This window comes from Macrobrachium rosenbergii, chromosome 5, assembly GCF_040412425.1.
Source record: "Macrobrachium rosenbergii isolate ZJJX-2024 chromosome 5, ASM4041242v1, whole genome shotgun sequence".
Lineage (NCBI taxonomy): Eukaryota > Metazoa > Arthropoda > Malacostraca > Decapoda > Palaemonidae > Macrobrachium > Macrobrachium rosenbergii.
This window is the reverse complement of record NC_089745.1, coordinates 9,991,825-10,009,553: the sequence shown is the minus strand read 5'-3', so window position 1 is coordinate 10,009,553 and position 17,729 is coordinate 9,991,825. Positions and strand designations below refer to the sequence as shown.

Here is a 17,729-nt window from a genome sequence, read left to right as displayed (position 1 = left end):
CAGAAGTTCTGGGCCAATTTAGGGGCCTTGCCACTCTTAGTGGAAATGGAAATGGAATATAAAATTTAGGCCAAAGGCCAAGCACTGGGGCCTATGGGTCTTTCAGAGCTGAAAGGGAAACTGACTGTAAAAGGTTTGAAAGGCGTAACAGGAGGAAGACCTCGCAACTGTACTATGAAAAAATTGTTAGCAGAGGGTGGAAGGATGGACGAAAGAGAATATGAACTGAGGTACAGTAAAAGGAATGAAAGGGGTTGCAGCTAGTAGCCGAAGGGATGCTGCAAAGAACCTTAAGTTATGCCTACAGTGCGCCAAGTGAGGTGCAGTGACGGCACTACCTCCCCTTAAGGGGTACCACCCATAGTACAGTCTCCTCTGGACTGCTATCACTTACACTGCACGTGTCTCTCAGTCGAACTCAATAACCAAGACTTTTTATAGTAAATTACCTCCTTTTAATGTTTCTTGTTTATTAAAGTTTAAATTCTTTTTACACGGACTTTTGAACCATAAATGTGACCACCTACTTCAACTCCCGCTTTCCCCACCACTTTGGCTTGACCATTCTTTTGGCTTATCTTAGCTGAGGTTACCTGAGCAGTCGTTCTTTTCTGTCCCGCGTCTTCTCTCCGTATCAGTGAGGCGACTTGAATAGGGAGAAGGAAAACTACCTCACAAAATAACCGAACTGGAAATAATATGTTTTCGAAAACCTGTCCTAAAATTTCTTTAACATTCGTCAATATTGAACTGTTTATTGTACCTGTTTCTTTTTTTATCAAATGTCTAAGGAAAATAAAACTAACTGCGTTGCTACTGGAAGGACATAAAAAAAAGCTGCACAAATTATTATAACTCACTAAAATTAACTTTTCTGATATGATTAGCTCAAGAAAACCGCGCATGCGCATAACCTACGAGACCATGCTAATATAAAATTTGGGCGAAAGGCTAAGCGCTGGGACCTATGAGGTCATTCAGCGTTGGAAATATGAAACAATTGTTAGTAGAGGGTGGAAAGTAGGATATTAGATAATATAAAAGGAGGTACTGTAAAATGAATGAAAGGGGCTGCGCTTAGGGCCGAGGGGACGCTGCAAAGTACCTAAAGTAACGCCTACAGTGTACTAGGTACACTGCCTACCCCTACAGGGTCTAACTAGGCAAGCACACCTTTAGAGGCCTTAAGTATAAAGCACAAGCTAGTTTTTTGTTAACTGCAATAAGAAACATTCCGTATGGTCAGTACTTGGACGGGTGGCTACAAACGAATACCAAACTGTGAAGAACTTGCTAACATGTTAGTCTCTCGATCAGTCAAGTTCACAGTGTGTATGGTCATCACCAGGATGGGTAAGCGCTAGTGAATGCCAGACGCCCTTTCCTCAACGGTTCCCGTAACCATTAAGTCATTTGAACTTGTAACGCTTTAGGAGACATGTAGATTCCAACGAGGCCCAATGAGCAAACAGAGAGAGAGAGAGAGAGAGAGAGAGAGAGAGAGAGAGAGGGAGAGACGTATTCGGAGAATCCGAGGTCTTCTCCCGCCATTTCCACAATCTGATCCTCAGTGCTTATTCTGAAAGAAGTCGCCCGAAGCCTTCGAAAAAACGCTTTGTTTTTATTTTTCCCAATAGAACTCGTCCGTCTTGATTTAGAAATAGCGAGAGATAACGAACGCGAATAAAAACAGGAGCTGATGAAACACTGTGAAAATGCCTTCCTTTGCCTTCAAAACTGGAGCGCTTTTTAAAGGAAAATTGCAGAATGTTTCGATCGGATATTCGCGAGGGGCGGATTTTCAACGGTATTTTCGTTCCCATTTACACGAGAAACAATAAATTAAAGATGGGTTACCCTCCTTTGGTCCTACTAGTGCAGTTCCCTGCGTATGTACGTAAATTGATAATCCCAAATGTTTGTTATTTTTATCATTGCTTGGTGTTGCAATGCCAGAGAACTTCAATCGATAAATAAATTTCTAGCCAAGAGACGTGACAGGAAGGATCAGTCTATACAGGAAAAAGATTCCCCTGGGTGTTATCGTATAAATATATAAAACTTAAATATTCTAATGCCCAACCACACTATGTTCATTGTCTAGATGGGTGACCAAAAAGTAGGCACATAAGCTCCCAACGACCATCTACAGGAGCATGGGTCTAGCAACCACATCCATCCACCCACCCAACCCCACCAAAAAATATAAATAAAAATGAAGTGTTCGTAACATTTCTTGGGACTCCTTCATCAATCATGTTGGCTTCAAGACCAGATAAAAATGAAACCAAGGATTGTTGAAACTTACAGCCGACTTGAGCAATGAAATAGGATGTAGGATGTTTAGGATTACAAAAATACAGCTCGGCAGACGTGAAGCGATGAACAATAGGCTGAGCAGGATGATCGTTGCAGAGAACAGTAGAAGAGAGAGTGGTGAAAAAGCTGATAGATTCCAGTACTCTGGACCATGAGTATATACGCAGGGAACTGTACTAGGACCTAAAGAGGGTAAGTAGCAGATATATTAAATAACAAAAGGCCTTTCAAATTTATGTGAATGTGCGAATTCAGGACAAAAGTGAAAGTCCCAGTAATGTGACAAGGCATCTTTGAAGGCTAAGAGGAAAAAAGGCATAAAGAGTTTCAGCTTCGTTTTATGACATGAAATGACAATGACCAACTTTACCTTGAAGTTACCTCCTTTTAAAAGTAATTTTCTTTTAAGCATATCGAGAATACACACACCACGACCTGAAAATGGATCCTAAACAAACCGAGAAACGTGTACATACACACACATACAGTGTGTACATATATACAAAATTTGAGTCTAAAACTCCCATTCGCCACTCCCAAAAATACTTCCTTTGAAACTGTCGTCCAATAACAGTATTTCCTCGTTCACTTTTACATTAATCGCTCTCGGGGTTTACGTGGAATCCGGACTGCTGGAGTCTCTGGATTTATATGCCTAAAAAAAATTAATTCTCTGCTGGGATGAAAGACTCTCCTGCTTCCATTCAGCCCTGGCTTTGTTTGTAAGTAACTCGCCATGCACAAAGCTGCGCTCGCGAGCAATTGCAAACAATGATTTATTTGCCAGTAACTTATCACGGGCAGAGCCTTTGTAAATTATGGTACAAACAGATTAGAGTCTCTTTTAAGTGGGAAATCTGTCTTGTGCGAAGCCTTGTTTAAACACAGCTATAACTAAAACTACGCTTTAAAGATACTTCTTCTCGCGGGTCAAGTTTTGATTTGTAATCATACATAAAGTTTTGTTTATAAGTTATCCGGGATGGATACATTTCCATTTATGGAGAAAACTTTTTTTTTCGAACCAAATGACCTAGTTCGAAGCTCGGGGTCAGTAATGAAAATATGATACTGTGTTAAGATTGCCGGAAACTTGGTGTGGACCTCTAGACTCACCTCTGGACTAGGACTAGGCCAACCCACCCAACCAAAAGTTTTACTGAATCACACATTCCTAGAGGAGCAGTGCCGTAATAAGGAAATCGATCAATTAGAGGGCTAGATTATTTGATGTTTTAGTTGTTTTTACATTAAGCTGGCCTTAAGCCAACACGGGTTCTTACTCCTATGACAAGGTCGTAAAATAACGATTACCCAACTGATTTGAATTTATTGCAGTCGTCGTGTGACGCCTTGATTTGGAGAAAGTAAAAATGAATATTCATAATACATACAAACACATTCACCAGATATATAATTAAATGTTAATACTAACGAGAAACAATAACTAAAACCGAATTTATACAATTTAATGACTAATACCGTAACACCGATTTGCAATTTCCGGTTCTAGGGTGGCTGTCACTAGCCCTCCGAGTTTTTCAATGCATTGATATTTGGCCTATTTTCTACATTAATCCTTCGCATATTCACATAAAACCATCTTGCCAAATAGGCGTTCAGTATCGCTGTTAAAATTTGACTTTTATTGCGCCTTTTCAAATAGTCCTATATATAGTTCTCTGAACCAGAGAAAACTGTCTGATTGTGTAGTTATTTAACCTTTAAAACTGGCTAGTCGGTTTGGGGAGACAGTTCCCACGTAGTGGCATTTCTTTCGTGATGGGTGATCTTACTTTCCTGTGGATTTTCTTCATACAGATTGTGGAGTACTACTCCAAGGTAGGATTAATCTACTTTCGATAGTATTTTTCAATGTAGTCTTGGTACGAACTTCCATTGCCTTTCCTCTAATGCTGGTCACGTGAATACCTTCTCGTTTTACAAGTCACTGCATAATTTCATACTTAACTTCGACCTCATATATCTGCAGTATATCTACATATATATTTGTGTGTGCGTGTGTCAGATGTGCATGGGTGCGTGTGTATGTGTGTGCGCGTGAAAACATTTATATTCCTTTTTCCATAGTTGTGCATTTTCATATATTCATACATTTTTTTAACTTGCATACATGTAATTCAAATGCTTTGGAATTTGTTAATTATAGCCTCTGGTCTTGGGATCGTAATTTGCATAACAAGTATCAAACAAAATGACAATCAACTCGCAACATATACAAATTACATATATAAAGGCCCAAATGTCACTACCCATTAAGACAAAGCTACAAATACTTTCAAGTGTCTAACGTAATGAGGTGTACACACACTCACACACACACACACACACACACACACACACATATATATATATATATATATATATATATATATATATATATATATATATATATATATACATATATATATCACTCCAAATAATATATAGTGAAAACATTAGCCCAAATTCTGCCTAGACCTATCTCCAGTTTTGTGAAACAGCCAGTAACTCCCGGTAAATATCGCCTATTGAGACATCTGGCAATGGATTGATTTATTGGAAATCTCAACTAAATTCTGTTCAAAAATCGATAATGAAACTTAAAACGGCCAATAGCATATGGTTGATATGTACTGTATAATTGGACAAAATACATGTAGGGTACTTGGGTGGTTTATTACACACTCCCAAAACAAGGGAATCAGCGAACGAACTGAAACATATATATCAGCAGAGCTCCAGTCCTAGGCACGGGGCCACGTAGGTCTAATTGCTTGCCAGTTACGGTGAATTATCGGAAATTTTATTTGATTTTAGGCTTATTTAAGCCAACTCCTCTTTATACATACAAATATATATATATATATATATATATATATATATATATATATATATATATATATATATTTTTATATTTATATAATTTGAGCTTGTATTAAATTTTCACTGATTTCTCAGTGTATTTTAATATATATATATATATATATAATATATATATATATATTATATATATATTTTATATATATATATATATATAATTTATGTCAATTTATTTTTCTCTGTAAGCTGAAAATGTCCTATTACTCTGAAAGCGAAAAGTTCCAGTTGACTATGTATGTATGTATGTATGTATGTATGTATGTATGTATGTATGTATGTATGTATATGATTATAATAACATTAACACATGATTCGTTTATCAGGTGAAAAAGTATCACAGTGAGTGTAAGTCCTGACTGGTTTCGACTTCATTTCCTAGCCATTAGCATCAGTGGCTTGGAAATAAAGTCGAAACCAGTTAGGACCTACACCCGATCTCTTATTATGTCACCTATGATGATGTGATTATATATATGTGCGTGTATATGTATATATATGTGCATATATAAAGTATGGATTCTATATTATCCAAAGATACCTAATAAACAATCGTTGAAACGATCCTTCAACACCAAGCACAAGCCACAATCTCATCACGACTTCCTGTATGGAAAATTTTTCATCCCATATATATATATATATATATATATATATATATATATATATATATATATATATATATGTGTGTGTGTGTGTGTGTGTGTGTGTGTGTGTGTGTAATTATATTTAGAAGACAAACCCCTGTATGGACCAAGCCTAAGGGCCACAGTCTTGAAATTCAAGCCTCCACCATTAGAACTATTAGCCTAAGTGCGTGCTCGTCTGTGCCAAGAACCAAATTCCCTTTGTCCAATTTGCATGTCCTAGAAAACCTTAGCAAGACCAACACACGAAACAAAGACTAATTCATATATAGGTCACTTCAAGGCAGGACTTACTTCCCCCACCCCTTGTTCTAGAAATGTCGGCGGAGAACCATTTTTCCTGTCCAAAATTATGCAAAATTACACGTATATGAGTGTGTACTATTTGAATATGTGTGTGCAATATTGTGGTACAATATGTATTATATTAGACCTGTACGTATGCATACATATACACGTGCACACGCGTGCAAATCGACAGTTAAATAAATAAATATTAAGTATAATGGCTGCAGTTCACACACTCCAAATTCCCCGAAACATACTGTAGACACTTAACAAAGGCTTACAACCAAGTCATGGATAAAAGCACTCCATTTGATTAAAAAGTGGTTTTAAAATTATTGCAGAAGGAGAAAGAAGTAAATTATAAAAGTTCTGAATTTAATGTTTAAAAATTCAAATTTAAACCGGCCGCTAGTTCAAGTCTCTAACACCCCTAGACCCATAAGCTCAGGAGCGATCCATTCACTTATTCCCCTCTGGCGTCAAAGTGGCAATTACTACTGGATTCACAAAGAGCAAACTACAGTATATTCATGCTATGCAAATCTACCATCAACCGTGTAAAGCCAAAGTAATAACATTAAAATGTCAAGTGCATGACGGGCTTTCCTTCCAACCCTCCCTCATCCCCCGGAAGGTGGGGGTGCATGAGCTTCACCTTTGGCCCGTGCCTCGGTGCAGAGTTGCCATTTGACATTTAAAGATGAATCTAGTTAATCTTGTTTTCTGGTCGGATTTTCCATGATCGTGATTGCGTGAAGATTCTTTTTACAAAATTTTGTTGGGACAATGTCAACGGGACGACAAAGACGCTCAAATACGGTTAAAATATGTCATTCATCAAAGATCAAATGTGTAAGACTTCATCAGGCGGCGTTTCCGAAATCCAGGACTTTCCACTAAACTTCGCCGAGTTTCGTCATCTTTCGGACGCCCCTGTTTAATGATTAATCTCGTTTAAATATTCAAACCTACTGCATATTCGCGAACCTGGTGCCTGTTTATATAAATCAGGAAGTTCGGGTTACGTTGTAAATTACGAATCATCGCTCAGAATACAGTGGTTTTGGTCATAACATCTTAACTTTGGTGTGCGCGCGTTTACCATCCACTGAATTAATGTTGAATTCGATCGTTCGGGGAATGCGTTAATGAGATTTCAGAAGAGTCTCGAAGAAATTAAGATGGATGTGTCAAATATGGGAGGAATGTTAAAGTACTGGCTTCTGCAAACTGCCTACAATTTTAATTAAAAACAGTGAATCGTTAACGACTAATTATCATGTGCAGTTATGAAATATTTTCCTCAACTAACCCAAGACCAAGTTAACAACTAAAATTCCACAATACATCTACCCAGTCGCAATCCATTCACCAAACAACAATCGCACAGGGATTTACTACTCAAGAACTAACCCGCCTATCCTAGCAACTACCCTTTAAATCTGCCCAGACCGAAAATCAATGAGGCATCCACAGAGCGCAACAGGTCCGGGTCTGTCTCTCTCTCTCTCTCTCTCCACATCCTCCTGCAGCCGCGAGCAACAACTCAAGAAGACTTTTGAAATACTCACCGTGGACGACGGATCGCAGCCGAGAATCTGGTAGTAATTCTCTTCCTTCTTGCTGTCGTAACTCACGAGTTCATCCATCGCGTTTCCTGATAGGACTTTCGTAGGCCTCCTTCGGTTCTTCTTCTTTCGGCTGTGATTTGGAAGTAACTGTTGCGTCCGAGCGAGGGGGCCCTGGATTTGCGACGTAATGATGATAAACTCGTGACGTCAGGATCTACCCGCGTGCTCATTGGCCGTTGTCGTTGGCATTGCGCTGTGGGTGACCAATCAGCTCGCGGGAACGGGGTGAACTCCCATGTTTAACAGTTGCGTTCGATTGTAAACTGAATTTCCAGAGGCTCGTCAAGAACTCGCCTCATCGCTTGGGTATGAGAACTGTCAAATTTAAAGTTAGAGCGTTACTGATATAATAAAGAATTTAGTGTAATGTATGTGATCATAAAACATACGCGTTAAATCACGATTAACTGGCTGTTGGACACTTGATTAATGTGAATATGTTATTGATTGGGTGACCTTAAGAAGTTTCACTTTAGTCTGAATGCATGACATAAGAAGGCCCGAAGGGAGGAAGGGAGGGAAGGAAACAAGAATTGTATGATGAGAGAGAGAGAGAGAGAGAGAGAGAGAGAGAGAGAGAGAGAGAGAGAGAGAGAGAGTGAAGGGGTCTCAAGAACCTCGTTAATCCCTGGAGATTTAAAGTAAGTTGAGCGAATTTCATTTTTTATTTTTCTCGAAGAACCTGATATCGAAAACTGACACCAACCTCCTTTAGTTCTGTCTGCATTGTGTGTGTGTGTGTGTTTTTTTTTTTTTATTTCAGAAATATCTTGTTATATAAATTTAGATGTTGGTAATACCAAGGTCTAGACCTTGGATAATACTTTCTTTGGTCTGTAGCGTAACTTCTTGACTCTCTCTCTCTTGCCGGAATGACGGACAATCTTCAGTATTGATTCCATGTTTCTTCCTGTCAGTGACCTCCGACGCCAGATAGACGCCGAATTCAATCAGTGTTTGTAACTCGCCGCCGCAGCCAATAAAATTATACGCTATGTTATCAAAATGTCTTTTCGTAAAGCTGTCGAGCTGTTCTGACTTTCCGCTAGGATATCTCAAAAAGCTGTCGATGGATTCGAACGAAATTTTGAGGAACGGTAGGGTCTGGACCAAGGAAGAACTCATTAGATTTTTGTGAAAAATCGGATAAGGGTTTCTAAAAGTTTATACTGTTAGGCACAAAAAAGAAATCACTGTGACTTCTTTTCGTGGTTTGCAAATTTCTTCAACATAATATTATTGCGATGGTATGTCATCGACTCAAGAACAGAAGTTTGATTTAAATGGAACAAATTTCTCTCCAGAAGGTAGAGGTGTGCGCTTTCTACTGCTCTGTGAATTTCTCAGCAAAGGATGATTTATCTTTAAGTGTATCAGTCTGTCCGCTGCCAGGAATCACGTATAAATTTATGTACTGATTTTTCCAGAACATTTTCCAAAATATTTGCCATGTTCCAGGCGTTTTGACATTGTCTGGTAAGTCCTTGATTTCTGAGAGAGCTGGTGTGATTTGATCTTGAACCCCTCAGATTTTTGGGTTGTTTTAGTTTTTAGTGAAAGAAAACTATTGTGCCGGCTTTGTCTGTCCGTCCGCACTTTCCTGTTCGCACTTTTTCTGTCCGCCCTCAGATCTTAAAAACTACCGTGGCTAGAGGGCTGCAAATTGGCATGTTAACCGTTCACCCTCCGATCATCAAACGTGCCAAATTGCAGCCTTCTAGTCTCAGTAGTTTTTATCTTATTTAAGGTTAAAGGTACCCATAGACGTGGGTCTGGCAACCACCAGGCAGTGGTTAAAGATTCATTGGCGGCGGCTCACACAGCATTATACCGAGACCACAGAAAGATAGATCTATTTTCGGTGGCTTTGATTATACGCTGTACAGAAAACTCGATTGCGCCGATGAAACTTCGGCGTATTTCTTACTTGCTTATTCTTGAAAATGCTGTTAGCTAGTGTTCACGTAGCCTCCCCTCTAATTTGAATCGTTTGTCCCATGAACTCCAAATTGCTGAACGAAAAGGAACTGAAAAAGTATAACATTATTCCCCTCCGCTTGGCAGAGTTTCTCGTCTTTGCTTAATCATAGATTTCTGAGTCCATCTGTTCCTCTCCGTAGGGGGGTTTGTGCTGTCAGTGCACTTCGTGCGGTGCACTGTAGGCATTACTTAAGGTTCTTTTCAGCGTCCCTTCGGCCCCTAGCTGCAACCCCTTTCGTTCCTCTTACTGTGCTCCATTTATATTATCTTCCATCTTACTATCCACCCTCTCCTAATAGTTGTTTCATAGTGCAACTGAGAGGTTTTCCTCCTGTTACACCTTTCAAACCTTTCTACTCCCAATTTCCCTTTCAGCACCGAATAACCTCATAGGTCCCAGTGCTTGGCCTTTGGCCTAAATTGTATATTCCATCTGTTCTTCACTGTCATTTATGTTTTCCCTCAGGGACAGAAGGGATCCATAACTATGTTAATTGGTCGCTTATGTTTGTGAAAGAAAACATATAAGTCGCTGTGCATTTTTGTAACTGTGCTTATGGTTCCATTCTGCTCGTGAAAGATTCCACCAGTGGGGTTGGTGCTGTCAGTGCACCTCCCCTGATGCACTGTAGGCATTAGCTTAAGGGTGCTTGCAGCGTCCCTTCGGCTTGTAGCTGGAACCACGGTTTATCTTTTTTGCTCTACCCCCATTTCCGCTGTCCAACCTCTCTAATTATTACATTTTAGTGCTGTGAGGTTTTCTTCCAATTCCACTTTTAGATCCATGTATTTCATCTCCTTTATGTTCCAAATCTCTCTGTCTTGCTGTCCAGCCACTCCAACACCCTTCTTTTTGCTGTCTTAATGGCCGAAAATATCCCAGTGCTTGGCTGGACAGCCTAAAATTCATAAATCGTGAAGCAAGATATGAATTGCATTAAGTATATGTATGTATTAGCTGCGTAGACTTTATATCCTTTCGTGGTCAGGTTGACAACGTGACATCGTTCTGATACTCTGGCTGCGGGTTCGAACCCTGCCTGCTACGGGCATCAGAATTACTTCATGCTATTGCGTTTGGATCTAAGGCTCTGTAGTGACAAGAGTGTGAAGAATTCGAGAAATTAAGAGGGTATTGTGGCTAGTACAATTACATACATATCTGGTAAAAAGTGATCAGTAGATTTTATGTACATAGACACATATATACTGTACATATAAATATAAATATATGTTATATATGTGTATACATATATGTATATGTATGTATATGGATATATATATATATATATATATATATATATTTATATATATATATAAATGAGTTTATATATATAGTATATATATAAATATTTATATATATAGTATATATATATATATATATATATATATATATATATATATATAATATATATATATAGATATATATAAAACTCATTTGTACATATATATAAATATAGTATCTATATATATATTATATATCTATATATATACATATATATATATATATATATATATATATATATATATATATATATATATATATATATATATATATATATATATGTGTGTGTGTATGTGTGTGTGTGTGTGTGTTTAATTGAAACCCATTATTTGTGTAATTGTTTTAATGGCTCCCTTCTATTCTCTCTCCTTATCTCTCCTTCATTGCTTCCGATTGATGCATTTTCCCTTCCCCTCTCCCCAACCCCCCCACCCCCGGCATAGACCTCTAGGGCTCTAATGATTAATGAAAGGAAAATGATTTACAAAGAGAAAATGATTTACAAACAGAAAATGATTTACAAACAGAAAATGATTTACACGACTTTCGGAAAGATTTTTATCAAAACGTTCCTGGAGTTACTCAGCTGATAAAATTGGCAGTTACTCAGGTGATGAAAATATGCCCAGAGGGAAAAAAACATGGGGAGATAGGAAAATTCAGATGTCTTTGTTATGGAGGTTGTTGCTGGGTGATGCCCATTGATGCCAACTTTTTCATGACATATATATATGTATATGTATATATATTGTATATGCATAAACGTATATATATGTTAAAATACTAAAAATTATTTATATACATATATGTATATGTATACGTATTGTATGTAGATATGTATGGATGTATATATAAATATATACATACATACATAGGCCTATATCTATATATGTATATAATAAATATATATATATATATATATATATATATATATATATATATATATTATATACATATATGTATGCACGTATACAATTAAATATACTGTATATACATACATATATACATATGCATATATATATATATATATATATATATATATATATATATATATATATATATATATACACACAGTACATATGATACGTATACAAATAAATAATTTTTTTTTTAGTATTTTTATAGAAGTGATAAACATACGCTCAAAATAATTAAACGCACATTTCAAAAAAAAAATTACATAATACGTGAAATAACTACAAACAAAAAACTGTATAAGAAGTTTAAATTAGCTTTTTAGTTTTCTGTAAAAGAAAACTATTGTGACGGCTCTGTCTGTCTGTCCGCACTTTTCTGTCCGCACTTTTTCTGTCCGACCTCAGATCTCAAAAACATACCAAATTGCAGCCCTCTAGCCTCAGTAGTTTTTATTTTACTTAAAGTTAAATTTAGCCATAACTGTGCTTCCGGCAACGATATAGGATAGGCCACCACGGAGCCATGGTTAACGTTTCATGGGCCGCGGCTTATACAGCATTATACAGAGACTACCGAAAGATAGATCTATTTTCGGTGGCCTTGATTATACGTTGTAGCGGCTGTACAGAAAACTCGATTGTGCCGAAGAAACTTCGGCGCAATTTTTTTTTACGTTTTCACTTTTTACCATTTCAAGTTTCTGATCTATTTTTTGACTTTTCATTTCGTTTTCTGATTTCCCCTTTTTTTAAATTTCCATTTTTTTTAATTTCCCTTTATTTCTTTAATCTCCCTTTTTTTTAATTTCCCTTGTCATTTCCCGCTCTCTTTCCCCAATTCTCAGACTCATTTACTCCGATTAAGCGTTTTTTTTTCTCTTTTCATTATTATTGAAGAAGCCACAGGGTTGTTTCGGGATTGTTCCCTTTATTTATTTGTTCTTTCTTTTTTTTATATCTTTATTGGTGTGTATTTCTCTCTCTCTCTTCTCTTCTCTCTCTCTCTCTCGGTTAATCTTTATTAAGAAGTAACTCTTGACAGAGATAGAGAGAGTCTCTCTCTCTCTCTCTCTCTCTCTCAAGAATTGATTCTGGGGAGAGAATCTCTCTCTCTCTCTCTCTCTCTCTCAAAAACTGAATCTTGAGAGAGAATCGCTCTCTCTCTCTCTCTCTCTCTCTCTCTCTCTCTCTCTCTCTGTTAAAGTTCATAAATTTATTAGGTCTTGACAGAGAGAGAGAGAGAGAGAGAGAGAGAGAGAGAGAGAGAGAGAGAGAGAGAGAGAGAGAGAGAAGAGAGAGAGAGAGAGAAAAGGCGAACAAGCGCCAAGAAAAAAGATTTTGACAGAGAATTTTTCTCTTTCTTCTTCTTCTTCCTCTGTATTTATCCTTCCCCATTTTTTCTCCTTCCTCTCTTCCTCGTGATTTTTCCCTCTTCCTCTGCTTCGAAGGTTACACCCATCCGTTTTAAATATCTCTTATTTTCTTTTTCCCCCTTTCCTTCTTCTTCTTCTTCTTCTTCTTCTTCTTCTTCATGTACGTCATGATCTCTCTCTCTCTCTCTCTCTCTCTCTCTCTCTCTCTCTCTCCTTTCTAAATCCTTACCCCTCTGACATTCCCCAAATAGTATCGATCAGGAACCTCCCTCTCTCTCTCTCTCTCTCTCTCTCTCTCTCTCTCTCTCTCTCTCTCTCTCTCTCTCTCTCTCTCTCTCTCTCTCGTGGACGTCGATATGAGTGATGTTCAGAGAACCCTAGGTTGAATATATGCATCTTGCATTCTGGAATATGTATATGTGTGCATTTATATATATATACATACATACATACTCTATATATGTGTGTGTGTGTAAAGTGTGTTTATATATATATATATATATATATATATATATATATATATATATATTATATATATATATATATATTATATATATATATTATATTTATATATGTATATAATTAGATTTCATATGTTTCATATATAATATGTATATGTATTCATATATCGATGTATATACGTATACATGAATATATAAATATATATATATTTATATATAAGTAAATATATGTATATATAAATATTTATTTATAAATTTATATATATGTTTATATATATAATATGTATATGTATTCATATATCGATGTATATACATATACATGAATATATAAATATATATATATTTATATATATGTAAATATATGTATATATAAATATTTATTTATAAATGTATATATATATATATATATACACACATATATGAATAAATAAATATATATACACATATATACACAATATATGTATTTATACATATACATATATTCTATTGCACGGACACCGGCATTAAGTTGTACTGCATTAACGATAAGGGATTAGCACTCATGACCAGAGAGAGAGAGAGAGAGAGAGACTCATGATAATAATAAGGGCAATAAGGAGATTACGCCTGTAATAATGCACGCTATTGGAAAGCCAAAGGCAACGTAATAGTATTTCGCAAGGCACGATGAAGGTATGGGTCACTAATCATAGTATGTATAGCAGTAGTAGTAGTAGTAGTAGTAGTAGTAGTAGTAGTAGTACGTACGATGGTAGTAGAAGTGGGACTAGTAGTAGAAGAAAAGAGGAGCAGAGTTACTAAAAATAGTAGAACAAATGTATATATACATAATTTGTTTATAGGTGTTTATATAAATAAATATAATATATGTATATATTTATATGTATATATATACATATGTTTATATATATATATATATATATATATATATATATATATATATATATATATATATTTGTACAGTTACTAGTATGAATAAAGATTCCCACTCTAAAGAATATATAAGTTCGTGATTATCAATGAGCTAAGAATTTAGAACACACTAAGTTTTTATGTATAGTTTTAGTCACATTCGATTATATCCACTGCACTGGAGAGATGAATATCGTTTTTGAACAAGTAAGTTTTGGAGAGTTTTGCATATCGCAAGAAGGCAGAACAAGCAAGAAGATATTTTAATAACTGAGAATGATAAAAGAGTGAACAATTAATAAAAAGAACGAATGAACTTCATCTATAAATATATCATCCACTGATTAAAGAATAAAAACAAATTTATTGCTGTTTAAATGAAATAAAACGACTTGAATTCCGTATTGAAGAATGACTTATAATGGTCTGAGAAAATTAACATTTTAGTTTTCTGTAAAAGAAAGCTATTGTGCCGGCTTTGTCTGTCCGTCCGCACTTTTCCTGTCCGCCCTCAGATCTTAAAAACTACTGAGGCTAGAGGGCTGCAAATTGGTATGTTAATCATCCACCCTCCAATCATCAAACATTCCAAACTGCAGCCCTCTAGCCTCAGTAGTTTTTATTTTATTTTAGGTTAAAGTTAGCCATAATCGTGCTTCTGGCACCGCTATAGGTACCAGTAACACTGTGGCTGAGTTTCATGGGCCGTGGGTGAAAGTTTTATACAGTATTATACGCTGTACAGAAGACTCGATTGCGCCGAAGAAACTTCGGCGCATTTTTCACTGGTTACAAAATGAACTGATCCAGGGCTTACCTGTAGATTTACCTGTAGGTCAGTTCCATCTAGCTGGGTGGGGGAGGGTTGGGTTGGGGGAAGGGGGGCGGAGGGGATTTCTCCCCACTCATGAAATATATATATGTGAAGAGAAATGCGAAAACAAGGAATTTCATTAACTAGGGATTATGGAGAATTCTGCAAATTAAAGGATTAAGGTGGCTGTTCAGGGTAGAAAAGAAAGTATGGTTATTTATGTGTGAGAAACCTCTCTCTCTCTCTCTCTCTCTCTCGCTCTCTCTAGGTCTCTCAGGTAGGGGCGGGTTTAGTGCCGTCAGTGCACCTCATGCGGTGCACTGTAGGCATTACTTAAGGTTCTTTGCAGCGTGCTTTCGGCCCCTAGCTGCAACCCCTTTCGTTTCTTTTACTGTAAATCCTTTCATATTATCTTTCTTCCGTCTTGCTATCCACCTTCTCCTAACAATTGTTTCACAGTACAACTGCGAGGTTTTCCTTCCAGACTTACCTACTTTCAATTTCCTTTCCAGCACTGAATGACCTCATAGGTCCCAGTGCTTGGCCTTTGGCCCAAATTCTATATTCAGTTCAGTTCTCTCTCTCTCTCTCTAAAAAAACAGTCTGATTCATCTTGACGGAGAAAATGATAAATGTTCGTAAATGATTATAAGGTTTATCAACATTATAATCATTTACATAAAAAAAGGTACGCTTTCATTTTCAATTCTGTTCAGAATTTGAAGAGAAATAATGGCATTTCTTTAGTATTTACTGGATACCGCAGACAAGTGAAAAATGCTCCGAAGTTTTTTCGTCGCAACCGAGTTTTCTGTACAGCCGCTACAGCCTATAATCAAGGCCACCGAAAATAGATCTATACGTCGGTGGTCTCGGTATAATGCTGTATGAGCCGCGGCCCATGAAACTTTAACCATGGCCTGGTGGTGGCTTATCCAATATCGTTGCCAGAAGCACGATTATGGCTAACTTTGACCTTAAATAAAATAAAAACTACTGAGTCTAGATGGCTGCAATTTGGTATGTTTGATGAATGGAGGGTGGATGATCAACATACCAATTTGCAGCCCTCTAGCCTCAGTAGTTTTTAAGATCTGAGGGCGGACAGAAAAAGTGCAGACGGACAGAACAAAGCCGCCACAATAGTTTCCTTTTACAGAAAACTAAAAAGGTTTTAACTCAGCATAATTCTTTTTATTAAACGATCAATTTACATGAAAAAAGTATGCCTTAGTTTAACCAGACCACTGAGCTGGTTAACAGCTTTCCTAGGGCTGGCCCGAAGGATTAGACTTATTTTACGTGGCTAAGCACCAATTGGTTACCTAGCAACGGGACCTACGGCTTATTGTGGAATCCGAACCACATTCAAATAAGACTGGAAGTTATACTGAGGAAAAATGAAGTTACTTTTTTCACTGTCATATTAATCCTGTCATCATTCACGTTATGCAATCATTTATATCCCGATAGAATACTCGACCTTTATTTTGTGAATGTGAGAAAAGAGATATTGGAGAAGAGCATAAAAATGAATAACAAAGTCAAATCAGAATGTAAGGGCATGCGCTCATCGAAAGCTATATAAACACTTCATATCCAGTAAATGTAATCGACCTTTATTTTGTGAATGGGAGGAGATAAATAGCAGAGAATGTGGAGAAGGAATAACAAAGATAAATCAGAATGAAAGAGCATTCACTCATAGCGAGTCATAAATTTATAATAAACAAAAGACCAAAGGTAAACAAACAAGCAGACGATGAGGTCTATGCACCTTTAAGGAAAAAATAATTTCCGTAAAAACCCGGGGTCTCCGCCCCTCCCAAATTTATTTCGGAGGGACCGCAGACGGGTCACGCCTAGGGATCATTTTTCGACCACGTCAGAATATCAATAGCGCCCTACTTCCAGCTGCCTATTCCTGAACTTCTTTCCTTTCTCCGTTCTTTCACGTTTCTTATGTGAGCCATTTCTAGGGCTAAAGAATGGGTGGAATTAACAGTAGTCAGCCCAGTATAGGGGTTTAGTGCGTCGGTGCACCTCACGCGGTGCACTGTAGGCGTTACTTTAGGTCCTTTGCAGTGTCCTTCGGCCCCTAGCTGCAACCCCTTTCATTCCTTTTACTGTACTTCCATTCATATTTTTTTTCTTCCATCTTGGTATCCACCCTCTCCTAACAAATTGTTTCACAGTGCAACTGCGAGGTTTTCCTCCTGTTA

The 17,729-nt window shown here is 37.0% G+C and overlaps 1 protein-coding gene across 1 annotated transcript in view; it reads right to left on the bottom strand.

Moving 5' to 3' along the window:
• Positions 1 to 7,903, bottom strand: part of jdp (DnaJ domain-containing protein) — a 64,672-nt gene extending 56,769 nt beyond the window's left edge. The window contains exon 1 of the mRNA XM_067103479.1: positions 7,706 to 7,903. Within this exon, the coding sequence (XP_066959580.1) occupies positions 7,706 to 7,783 (78 nt within the window). The 5' untranslated portion in view covers positions 7,784 to 7,903. The remainder of the gene's footprint in view (positions 1 to 7,705) is intronic.
• Positions 7,904 to 17,729: the final 9,826 nt, after the last annotated feature.